The sequence below is a fragment of the Vigna radiata genome, chromosome 1 (assembly GCF_000741045.1).
Source record: "Vigna radiata var. radiata cultivar VC1973A chromosome 1, Vradiata_ver6, whole genome shotgun sequence".
Classification (NCBI taxonomy): domain Eukaryota; kingdom Viridiplantae; phylum Streptophyta; class Magnoliopsida; order Fabales; family Fabaceae; genus Vigna; species Vigna radiata.
This window is the reverse complement of record NC_028351.1, coordinates 5,503,217-5,516,178: the sequence shown is the minus strand read 5'-3', so window position 1 is coordinate 5,516,178 and position 12,962 is coordinate 5,503,217. Positions and strand designations below refer to the sequence as shown.

Sequence of the window (12,962 nt, the reverse complement as noted above, 5' to 3'; positions counted from 1 at the left end):
TTTTGGGGCAATTCTATGATCTGTTTCTTTCTGTACCCATCAATTTTTTCATGCACTCCATCTCAGACTTCCGAAAATTTTGATCCGGAATAGCAGTGGGATCTTCTGGAAAAGTTTTCCCGAAGGAAAAATCCGAAAGGTAAAAGAAGAAATTTGATGGGGTGCAGAAATAAACATTGAAACATTTTAAAAGAGTGGGCTTGCATCGAGCTAAGCTTACCCTCGGCATCCTTAAATAGGAAAATAAAAAAAAGACAGACACATTGTAAATCTTAAAAAAATGGTTTTGGACCCATAAACTATTTTGTAGTAGTCTTCATAACATAATTTAGGTTATAGTAACATAAAAATTGAAAAATATCTTTTTAACAATTTTTTATTACAACGTTGTGAATGATCTATTTCAAATATACAAATTAATAAAATAGTAACACATAATCTATTGTAAAAAATAGTTGTTAAATAAAATTATTAACATATCATAATCCATAAAAATTATCTCCTAATATAGTCATATAATTAAAAAAATTATTGATATTTTAATGACATATTGTGCATGGTAGCAGTGTCACAGTTATGTCATTTATATATATTCGTCTTGAATATGCTACTTAATCATACTTTTATCATTTTATATACATTTTATTTTAAAAACTCAGTAAAATATGCAAAATTAACATATATAATAGATCAACTAACAATACTAAGATTGTTCATTCTTCAGAATTGAACTGATAAACACTCCTGAAGCAATAATTGAAGTAAAATAAGTTTGAAATTTTTGTATAGATGATGAAAAGAAAAGATGGTTGGAGGAAAATGAAGGTTTGAAATGAAAACCAAAGTGGTAGGGTCTGAAAAATTGAAGGAAGAATCGAGAAAAGTTGGATAACAGGCATGTTATGTTGTTATATTCCTCTTTGCACAACCAACGACCATTCCATGTGTGAGTTCTTTATGGGACCAAATCTCTGCCACACCAAGAACCTAACCCTAATTAACACTCACTGCCATTAATCTTCCTCATCTCTCTCTCTCACTATATTCTCACTTCAAAAGCATCCAAAATCTTCCCTAAAGTGAAAGAACTTAATATCACCTTTTTAGGCCTCTTTTAAATTTTAAATGCCATGTGGAAAGAGACACTTCCTCTTGCTAGTTTCATATCACCAACCCACCATTTCCCTTTTCTTTCTCTTCTTGTTTAGTTCTTAATTTATCTTATAACATCCTAAAAACCTAATTAATGACTTAGTCCGAGTAACAGCTGATGAAACAATATGTCAACACAAATCTCGTCACGATAGATTATCATCGGACTCTAATATTAGGTTAATATAAGTAAATTTTAAACCTTCAACTTTATAAAATCAGCGTGTAAGGCGAGGTCTACACTCATTTATATATTTTAAATTGGTTTTATCTCTAATCGACGTGAGACTATTCCATCCAAACGAGATGCATGTATGTATGATTAGAAAGATCTTTCTTTTTGTAGCATACACAAACCCCAAAGCTTAGAGAAGGTTGGAGTTTTGAGATGATACGTAGTGATTTAAAAAGAACACAGAAATAAAAAGCATCTAAAAAGTTTATTCTTGTCTTCTTATATATTCTCTCTTTATTCCCTTCAGAAACTACAATGAAGTTGCCCCCTCTTCATCTTGATTTTAGCTTTATCATGCATGTCCCATGAAAGAAAAGATAGCATTAACATGCACGTTACTCTCTCTCTTTCAGATGGGATTAGTTCATCTTTTCTCTGTAACACTGCAGGAAAAAGATCGAATCTAACGCAGAATAAAGTAATAAAGAGGTGTCTGTCTCGTAGTATAACACTCTCTTTTCTAAAAAATACAAACAAAAGAATCTCACCAATAAACGTATAGCTTGTGTTGTTCTATTCAAAATCAAACTCAAATTATTTCAATAAAGAGATTTGAACTTCTGCTCCCTCGTTCTCCATAGCAGACATCAATTTTTCCATAGATTCCTTCTCAAGTAATGAAACTTCGAAAATGGTTTTAAATTAAAAGTGAATAGTTTTATTACACACACACACACATATATATATATATATATATATGCTGTCATAGTCGTGTTTTCGTGTACACATTACACAGTGTTACGGTTCAAAGAAGAGATCTTTGGTCAGTTTAAGGGGACCCATAAGAAAACTAAAAGATCTTCTTGAACTTCATATCCTAAAGTAAGTTTTCTTTTCTACTGGGAAGACATCAGCACCAGTAAAAGATTCGTGGTGCACCTTATGGTGTGACTCTGATATATATGGTAATGGATGTGCATGACATCAGATAAAATGCAGAATTTCAAATTAAATCAAGTTACTGTTATCTTTAAATATATTTAATATCATTGTATATCTAAAACTTAAATATTAAAATAATCTTTTGCGATCTACACGCTCAGTTAAGCATCGTACTCTTATAATGCTTAAATCATATACATGTTAGATACCAATTTTTTTTTTTTTATATACAACCATCAACTTAACAAGATATATGATAATTTCATATCTATCTATCTATCTATCTATCTATCTATATATATATATATATATATATATATATATATATATATATATATATATATATGACAAAAGTGGATTTCAACCTTCAATTATTTATTTTTCATTATGCATATATTTTTTGTCTGTCAAATCTGATATAAATTCTAAACTTAACCCAGGACATGTATACTTACTAGCTATGAATTCTTCCATCGTCAGAGACTCCAACGTAAAGTTATTGGTAACATACATACATAGATACGTGTGTGTATATATATATATATTTCTAAAAGAGAAAGCGAAAGCTATATATGATTCCCCTCTGAAACCTTTCAAAAATGTGAAAAGAAGTAGAAAGTGAAGCGTAATGACACACTCTTTTGGACATTTGATTTTTATATATGAATGTGATGATATATATATATATATAAAAACATAAAGAAGAATTTAAGGATAAGAAGGAAGTAATGACTAGGTACAGCACGAGGAACAAGGTGGTTTGCAGTTTGCACAAACTCATTGGTATATTTGTGGTATAAAAAAGAAGAAAGGTGAAATTGTACAAGCATTTGAAAACAATAAAATAATAAGAATTATAGGAGGAATGGTATAGTAATGAAAATAGTGATGATTTTGATGCAGTAGGATACATTTACTTTGGTTCTCACTCTCTCCATGTGTCAGAAGTGACAGCAGCCTTTTCTTGGGTTTTTCTTTTCTTTTCTTTCTCTTTGATTTACAATCTTCCACCCTTTGTTCTTTCTTTCCAGCTTGTCCATTGAACACACACTGTTATACTGTTATGCTTCCTTTGTGAGAGTCACCAAAGTTTCATAAATAGGCCTCCATAGGAAAAAGAAACAAAAAAGAGAGCAAACTATGGATATTATTTCTTTGGCCTTTTTTTTTTGTTGAAAGGAAACTTGAGAGAGGCTTCAAGCATTCATGATGATGATGACTATAATGCTGTCTATATGGTTTTTGTTTTTTCTCTAAATTTCTCTCTCTTTCTCCCTCTCTCTCTCTCTTCACTTTTTTTCTTTGTTGGGTTCACCCTCTTCTACCCATGATGATCCGGGTTGTCAGGGTCTGGCCAGTAAGAAGAGTACTTCAGCCATTCAGCTTCTTGTGGGTTTGTCATGGATGACTCCTGCAAGTAGGGTTAGGGTTTGTAATCAAAATCTTAAGTAATAACAAGGAAAAATCACTATATATATATATATATATATATATATATATATATATATATATATATATATATATATATATATATATATATATATATATATATATATATATATATATATATATATACTTCAAGAATATTATGATTCTATATATATATGAATTTTACATGAGAACTAAAAAAAGATAATTATGGAAAATGGAAATTCACTGGTTTATCATGAATACAGTCTTTTTCCACCTCATGGTCAAAGTGTCAAACGTCAATGGGCGTCTTGCCAAACACGGCCCATTGAAAAAAGAAAATAAAATTAAGTTGCTTTCACTTTTCCCAGTCTTAATTAAGAACTTGTTTATGAGAATAAAGAAAAAAAAGAACAAAGATCAAACTTTTAAACATTGGAAGTAGTCTAATGAGAGGAACGAATTATGTTGGTGGTTTCGATCTCTTGTACAATTCAAAAATGAAATAAAGAATGTCTTTTTCCTTTAAACATCGTTGATGTTCCACTTTTTGTTTTACTGTTTTTCTTTCAGTATATAATATATAATAGGAAGAAAAAGTACAATTAAGTAAAAAATGTTTTTTTTATTTTTTATTTTTCTCTATGTATTATGTGCCTTCCTTTTCCTTTTCTCTTGGCATTATGACACACAAAGTTCATATAATTCTGAGTCAAAAAGTTCTTTCTTACCTCTTTGATTTCAGTTGAAGTGCAACCCATGATGAGTTCCTCCAAACCAGACGCAGACCTTCCTCCAAGCTTATGATGATGTTGTTGTTGCTGCTGCAAAGTGTACAAATACCATAGATGCATTTTCCAAGGTCAACAATCAAATTCAAAGCACACATCTTAATCATCGTGTTCAACAATATTTAAAAAGTGAAAAGACAGTTTCATGCTTCTCATTTTTCAAGCACTCACAAAAGCTTTTCCTAGTCATTCACCCGGACTCATGCACAATACCATGCAGACTCACTCCTTTGGATTTTCACATACTATTTTTTCTTTCTTTCACTGACTAGCTTATATTTTTTTCCCTTTTTTTCCAATTTATTGTTATCATTATAAATCACAGATGGTTATAAACATTTTTATATTAAACTTTAAGGGGGCATATGAAAGTAATTTATGACCATGTTTAAACTTATTTTAACAAGTTCATGATATAAACTGTGATGTTTTTACTCAGTTTTCTCTTTTCAATGGTCCAATGCTATTTGATAACAGCTACAGTAGTTCTCAATTATGAAAATCAAAAGGGAAGAAAACTATGATCATGTATATTATGATGTTTAAGAAGTGAAAATTGAGTGGTGATTACCTGAAAATTTTCATTTTGGAGCATTATTCTAGAGACATGGTAAGAGTTGTCATCGAGAATGATGGAAGTATGGTGGAGGGGAGGTGGAGAAATAATGGTGGAGATGGGATGTGATGGCCTACTGATATGAAAAGCTGAGTTTGAAATCTGATGATGAGCATGTTGCTGATGTTGTTGTTGTTGATGATGATGAACTACATGCTGTGCTCTCTGTCGTTCATGCACTTCTTCACATGAACCTGATGCTTGCACTACTTCCCTTGCTGTTGAAGCCTCTCCCATTCCAACCTGCATTTTCCACCATCATATTCAACTGTTAACTATATACGTATGTTATACAATGCACAAGAATATACAACACATACTATTATTTTAAAGGTTTATCAAAGTAAAAGAAAAAGAAGAACATGTCAACCTCATGTTTCTTTTTCTTGGTATGTGAATATAGATATATTAGCTGTAACTTTGTTGCATTTTTGTTACCTTCAGCGGTAGGTAAACAGGCAGTGGTTGGTTGAAACTGATTTATAATTAAGCATGGTCGTACAGATTCATGCTGTCTGTGCAAGCAATGGTGTTATATCATCAGCTACCTTAATCCTTTCATGTCTTATTTCACTTTTTGGTGCAAAAGCAAACTCTAGTTTTACCAAAAGAATGTTGAAATTCAGTGAATTATGTTAGCTTTGGCAGCTATGCAAGTGAGACATCACGCTCAATTAATTGATTTGAAAAAAAAGGTGTCCAATTAAAATCAAAACTATGCAAGTGTCCAATCAAGTGTGATGCCATGTATATTATATATATATATATATATATATATATATATACATGTTAGCACGTTTGAATGATATATGTATATATATGTATGTATGATTGTATATGTGTGTGTGCAGTGTACCTCATCAAAGCTTTTCCTGAAAGGGATGAAGCTAAAGTGATCAGGTTTTAGATGGTGAATGTCCAAAGGGTGATGAGTGAAAGTTGTGATTGGAGGGACACCGACAACAGCAGACATCTCATCTCTGTGAGTAGCAATTTCTTTGGAAGAACAACTTCCACTTCCACTGTCCCTTCTGCTACTGTTGTTAGGTTCTCCACTTCCTTCACCAGTTGTTGCACTTCTATCAGACCAGTTGCACTGTCTTGGCTGTGTCTGATAGAATATCTTGGACACCACAAGCTCTCCCTCTTTCTCTTCTTCATGCTGCCCCAAATGGTATTGATGCATCACCCAGTTGGTTTTCTCTGGCTTTCTGTTCTTTCCAAAGTTGGTGTAAAGGACAAGAATTTTCTTGCAACCCTTTTGTTTTCCATTCACCATCACTGGTCTGGTCTTACCAGTCTTGTGCCACCGGGTTTCTCCACCTTGCAAGTCACATTCGTTTTGAATCTTTCTCCTCTTTCTTGTCCCAGTTGTGTAAGCCTTTGAGGGTCTATGGAAGAAGTGCCTGCTCAATCCATCTCTTGTTACTCCTGTCAGACACATATCAACCACACACACCCAAAAATCAAAGTTAGGTGAACTGACAAATAAAACCCTTTTTCTTTATATCAATTATAGTATAAGTTTCTTAAAAATCCCAAAAGAGACTTTGGTTGTCTCTCTCTCTCTATATGGTAAAACCTAACTGGGAATTAAAAAAATGACATGGAATAATGGATAAGATGGTTAGAAGATCATTCTCTCACACCTGGAAGTTTCTCTGGATGGGTATAACAAATTCCGTCTTCTCCTTCAATAGTGGGAATGAACTCATCTATCAAAGGGTGTGATTTCATGTTCTTTGCCTCCACTTTGGCTTCAAGATGTTCTATCAGTTCTTGGTCTGTGGGATCAAACTTCACTCCTGCTGGCAAGCCTAGCCAGTCCTGCAGTCTCCATTGAAACTCAAGTGAAAAACCAGAATCAAAAGCTAAAGAGAAAAAAGAGAGATAGAGAGAGAAGAGGAACAAGAAGAATAACACAAGGGAAAGAGAAAATAAAGAGGTTGAAGCCTTTAGTTAACAAAAAATAATAATACTCAAACTTTACCAGTGACATAAAATGAAAAAGGGAAACCCCATGAAATGAATTGCACAAGCTCTATAAGCATACAGATATGGCTATACTTTTTTGGCTGTGCATGATATGATTCTTCTTCATACACTGTCAAAGGCTTTTCAGTGAAGGAAAGAATATTATTGAGATATTTTTCCGTACCGGCTTCCCTTCAAACTTGTGTCCGCAACCAGGGCACTGCTTGGATCCACACAATTGATGCTCTTCAAGCTTGGCATCTATGAGATCAGAACTGCTTACAGAACTCAAGTTGCTGATCTTACTCATCTCGTGACGTGTGCGTGCGTGTGCTATCTCTCTTGATCAAACCAGATGCCTTCAAATATATTACTGCAACTCCCTTTTTATAGAACAGTCCACCACTTAGCATGTCCAAGTTTCTGCTCTATATTACAGGAAAATCCAAGACCCAATTCAGATCCATCAAAACATGAAATTCTCCAAAATGATCAACGAAGGAAGCAGAAACAACGATATATAACATGGTTTAAACATGTATCAGGAAAACAAATACCAGTAAATATATGTGTATTAAGAAATTAAACATGTAGATGATGATCCGGTTGAGAAAACTAGGCTAAAAATCTGCAAACAAAGGGAAAAAGCTTGAATACGGACAAAAATGATGATGGAAAACACTAACTCCTTAACGTGTACGCGACTGTTAAAGAGAGGAAACCGATCGTAGAAAAAAAAATCTGCAGAACCCAGATGAGAATATGCAGGAAAGAAGGAAAATATTCGGTGAGGATAAGATAAAGAAGAGCGTAGAGGAGGAAAAAGAGGAAGGAGTTACAATAAGATTGAGCTATAAACCTGGTTTAACCATGGAAAACACCAGAATTCCCTATCTAGCTAGATACTTTAACTGAAGGCAGTGAGAAAAATAAGAAAGGAAAAGGTGGCTAGCTGCTGCTTCAAACACACATATAGTATACCTTTAAGACTTTGCTAATTTAAGAAGTGCATGTATGTAGGCGGTTTATGAGAGAGAAAGAGAAAAAGAGAAGCAAAGAAAGAAAGAAAAACCCGGTTGGTTTTTTTCTGACTAAAGCTCAAAATCCACCCTCTCTCTTCCCTCAATCCTACTAGTATTACACCTTTCTTTCAGCCTTGACTACAAAAGCAAAAGCCACAAAACGGCCACATAGCTGTTACTAATCAAGGATCTCCTACCAACCTTACAATTTGTGTCTTATTTTATATTTGTATGTAAAACTATTAAAAAAAAATACACATCCCAAAAGAACCACGAAAACATTTAGTTAACGAATCAGAATCAGTACATAGAGATTGTTTATATAATGTATCCAGTCTTTTAATGGGGGTGAAACTTTAATTTTGATTCAAAACATTTGCATTTTTCTGTGTCATGGTTAATCATCTTTGATCAAAAGTTAGCAGGCAGAAGAGGTAATATATATGGTGATTAATAGATTTTTAAATGTAAACAGTCACTTCTTAATACGTGTCAGAAAGTTTGGAGTTTGAGTAATAACGACGACATGGGGCAGAATTACGGTCTCATTATTTAAGAATAACAGATTAAAGCTAAGATTTTTAGGGAGAGAGAGAAAGAAAGAAAGACATGGTGAGACACCCAGATGGAAATAAGGAAAAAAGGGATGATAGAAACTCACATGGGTTTTGAGCTGGAGTGCTGATCATGATGCTTTTGCCATGAATGTTTTGCACACACAAGAGAGAGAGAGAGAAAGAGATGGGTGGGGAGTATTAGGATGTGGTTGCTTGATAAACAAGACAAAGCTGTGTGTACTTGATGGACCACCACCTCTTCTAATTACTATGTTAAATCATATTCTTTCACAAACACTGATATACATATATCTATATATATATATATATATAGATATAACTTGGACCAGAAGCACCAAATAGTTTACACCTATAGGTAAAATAAAAGTAAAGCTTAATTTACATGCATTGAAGATATAAAAGAAGTTTGACAGTATGAGTAAATATGAAAATGAAGTTTGAAATGAGTATGATAAGAGATGGTGTTATTTTCCTTTTGATTTTGGTGTGTGTTATGAAATAATGAATTTGAGATATAGAAGAAGTGATGAGAAGAAGTAGGAGAAGAGGGGTCCAGCATGGAAATCTTATTCTGTCATAAAGTATCTTAATCAGATGATGGCTAGGTTTCACGTTTATAACAGCATTGTTTGGAGCAGTCAAGAGGAAAATGATGGAGGGTCCCAAATGATGTTTGCAGTGTAGATAGATGGCCATGATTGCTCCTTTGTCTCCTGTTTTTACTTTTGTTTTTCTGTTTTTCTTTCTTTTAGCTTTGCTTTTCTTTCATGGAGACTCACAATCACATTTTTTTGCCTAAATTTCTTAGACAGACACACACACACCTAAGGAATATATCCTATCTTCACTCTATATAGACAAATTTGGACCCCCCAGAAAAACTCAAACATGTTTCTATTTTTTTAAAAATAATACAACTTTCGTTAAAATATAAATGAATTTTAATTTTAATTATATCCAAATACTACATATATATTAAATTTACCTTTTAACTATTTAATTTATTTTCTCTTAACATTGATGAAAAGAAGAAGAAAATGAAATTGTTCTTATTATCCATTTAAGTTGACCTTGGAGGAAGCAATAGAAGGAGCCCACATTTGCATGAGTCATACATAAATATTCCACTGTTTAATAATATTTCTTCACCTATAAAATGGTTGGTGACACAGTTTCAAGAACATCAACTCTTATAGTAATAATAATAATAATAATAATTATTATTATTATATATGTAATAGAAAAGGAAGTGTTTAATTTTATATACACACAAAAAATATTCCAAATACTCTCTTTTTTCTGCATTAAGAATATAGTACATTAGTATAATTCTTGATACTAGCTTATGTATATTCTCGAGTGTAAATTAATTAACGAAATTTTAGCATTGTTGCAGCACAAGAATCTGTTGTTTACATAAATAATTCAATTATAAAATTGCAATTATCATTCCCCTGACCATTGGTTATTAACATCAATAATTAATATAATTAATAGGGGAGACAAATTTGGTATCATTAGGGTTCTCATTAAATAAGTACAAAGCAGTTTATTATTAATTAATTCATAATAAGGAAAACATTAATGTATAAACAGAGCTAGGACCTTCTTCATGACGTCAAGGTAGGGTTTTACAATTTTTTGATTTATTTGACTGGTAGTTTTTCAGTTTTATTATTATTATTATTATTATTATTATTATTATTATTAAAAAAGAAAAAAGGTATGATATATCTATTTGCTTTCAAGTGGCAGAGGACAAGTTCTTCTCTAACTTTTGTTTAGTGTTTTTTTTAGGGTGAACTTTTGTTTTCCATTGGACAATTTCCAATAACTTTTTCAACTTTTTTTTTAATTTTTTTTTCTTTACATAATTATAGTCTTTGATTCTCTCATGGGATCCAACGTTTTTATAGTATTTTGATTAATTAAGATGTTAATCTTTACAAAGAGATTCAGTCATATTAAAAATTCTTTTTCTAATTAAGAATGTAAGGTCGTATCTCACTAATTTAGTATATACTTAATTATTATATATGTGTATGTAGATGGATGGGGTAAATTTGATTTGAATTATGATAGAAAAATAAAAAAATTAGTTAATTTAATATTTCGTTGCAATCTATAATTAAAAAAAATATATCCATTACTGCTTTAATGCAAACAATTAACTCATTCGTTAATATATATTTTTATAAATTTGTATATGATCTAATCATTTAGAGTATATTGTATTGTATATATCTTTTTTTTTTCAACAATATTCATCCATGTTTTTGTACGAATCCAAGATTGTTTTTTCAGTTTTAACTAGTGTTTTCTATATGATTAAAAATAAAAAATTACAACAGATAAAAAAATAATTTCTAATATATAAATCATAGTATAACTAAAATATGCAGATACTTATATTTAATATTTGCAATAAATAATTCCAAATTACAAGATATACTCATAAGCTTATTTTTAATTATTTAGCTAGGTGTTCGAATAAAGGATGGAACGCATTGAAGGAAAGGAAAGAATATTATAAATTTATATTTATAAATTTTATATTTGGATTTATTATAAATGAGATACTTTTATCTACTGCTGTACTATTTCTTAAATGTAAAAAATAAAAAGGGTGGCCCATAATTTGACCCAATTATGTGTTTCTTGGTTGGGCCTATTTGACCCAATTATGTGTAAGATTGCTTGAGAGGTGGAATTCCGGGTTGGTGAAAGGTATCCAGAACTTCACGGAGCAAAAGTCCACCAACTTCAGAGTCATTACCCAACAATATTATCTTATAATAATTCTATTAGGTTTATACAACTTTCACCTGCAAAATATATCATCAATTTTTTAATACTCAGTGAAAAAAATAATTAAACCAGAATATTTGATACATTCAATAATTAAATCAAAACTAAAATTGTGTTTTTTTTTCAACGTAAATAATCATATTTTCGGTAAAAAATTCATCTTCTATTTTATTCTGTAGTCTTATTTTATTGATTTTTATTGCAGAAAATAATCTTCTTCATGTTATAGTTGTAGAGATAGAAAGAGTTAAAATGATTAGTCCAAAATTATTTTACATGAATAATAATTAGGTTTAAACCTCTTTTTGGTCCCTAAGTTATAAGCGAATATTCAGTTTAGTCTTCGTTTTTAAAATGTAAATATTTGATCCCTAAGTTATAAAAAAATATATCAAATGAGTCATTTTTTAACTTGAAATACTGTTTCTTGTTGTTTCTTTAACAACCGCTACATCTTTAGATTGTTCTGATTTGTTTCTTAATAATAACAGCACTTTAAATTGCTCTTTGTACTTTGACCATAAACATAAAAAAAGTACTCATTTGATACATTTTTTATAACTTAGGAATCAAAGATTTGCGAAGACTAAACTGAACATCCGTTAATAACTTAGGGACCAAAAAAGGTTTAAACCTAATAATTATTATAAATATCAACATGAATCAATCACAAAATAATACAGTATTAAAATATTGTTAAAAAAAATCTTATCAAAGTATATTATCCTTTTAAATAGTGTTAATGTTGTCTCCTATTTATTAGATTATTTTTCTTCAATCAATTCAATAGATTCCTCTGCATGAATTTGTGGCCATTTTATAGAGAAGAAATTCTCCAGAATTGCAATTTCAATGGTGAAATAATTATATGTATGTATGGTTCTAAATTTTGTAACATCACATAATGTGATTGATTTATCAAAAGTATACAATGAAAAATGGCTGATGAACGGCCAACAACACCTTGACGGTGGCATAAGATGTGTACGGTTTCTTTCGTACCATTTCATGCTACAATTTCTCCTTACAAAATAAAAATTCTTTTTCTTTATTGAGATGGAGAATCAAGTCAACTTTACTTTTAGCTTAATATAAAAAACGTTAAATATCTTCACATATTTAATATTTCTTTAGACAACAATAATATGAAAAATAAAAATAAAAATTATATTTATGATTAGAAGTAAATTTCAAATTTAATTCTTTTTTTTTAAATTCTTATTTATATTATATATTTTGATTTTTACATATACTTTGAGTATTATATTAATAAATGAATTTAGTGTCATCAAATCAACTTATAATCAGGAAGAATCTAAGCATATAATTAAAATTAATTGGGTTAAATATGTTTTCAGTCCCTATACTTTGGGGCGATTTTGGTTTTAGTCCCTCTTTCAAACTATAGTACAATTTAGTCCTTCAATTTTAGAAAACTCTGGTTTTAGTCCTTTTTACCGAATTTTTTAAACTTTATTTGCTGTTTCAAGCACG

The 12,962-nt window shown here is 30.8% G+C and overlaps 1 protein-coding gene across 8 annotated transcripts; it reads right to left on the bottom strand.

The window, feature by feature from the left end:
• Nucleotides 1–2,898: 2,898 nt before the first annotated feature.
• Nucleotides 2,899–8,862, bottom strand: LOC106769586 (NAC domain-containing protein 73). 8 transcript variants are annotated; one of them, XM_014655319.2, is made up of 8 exons: nt 7,920–8,027; nt 7,618–7,688; nt 7,245–7,488; nt 6,736–6,913; nt 5,943–6,517; nt 5,042–5,329; nt 4,411–4,503; nt 2,901–3,680 (listed from the first exon to the last, which is right to left on the bottom strand). In XM_014655319.2, exons 3-8 carry the CDS (start codon nt 7,368–7,370, stop codon nt 3,591–3,593), a joined length of 1,350 nt encoding a protein of 449 aa, XP_014510805.1. In that variant the 5' UTR covers nt 7,371–7,488; nt 7,618–7,688; nt 7,920–8,027; the 3' UTR covers nt 2,901–3,590. The 8 variants fall into 8 exon arrangements, with proteins under 8 accessions (XP_022638427.1, XP_014510805.1, XP_022638421.1 ...); XM_022782706.1 differs by lacking the exon at nt 7,920–8,027 and having other exon boundaries at nt 2,899–3,680; nt 4,411–4,500; nt 7,618–7,891; XM_022782700.1 differs by lacking the exons at nt 7,618–7,688; nt 7,920–8,027 and adding an exon at nt 8,744–8,862.
• Between the last annotated feature and the right edge of the window lie 4,100 nt (nt 8,863–12,962).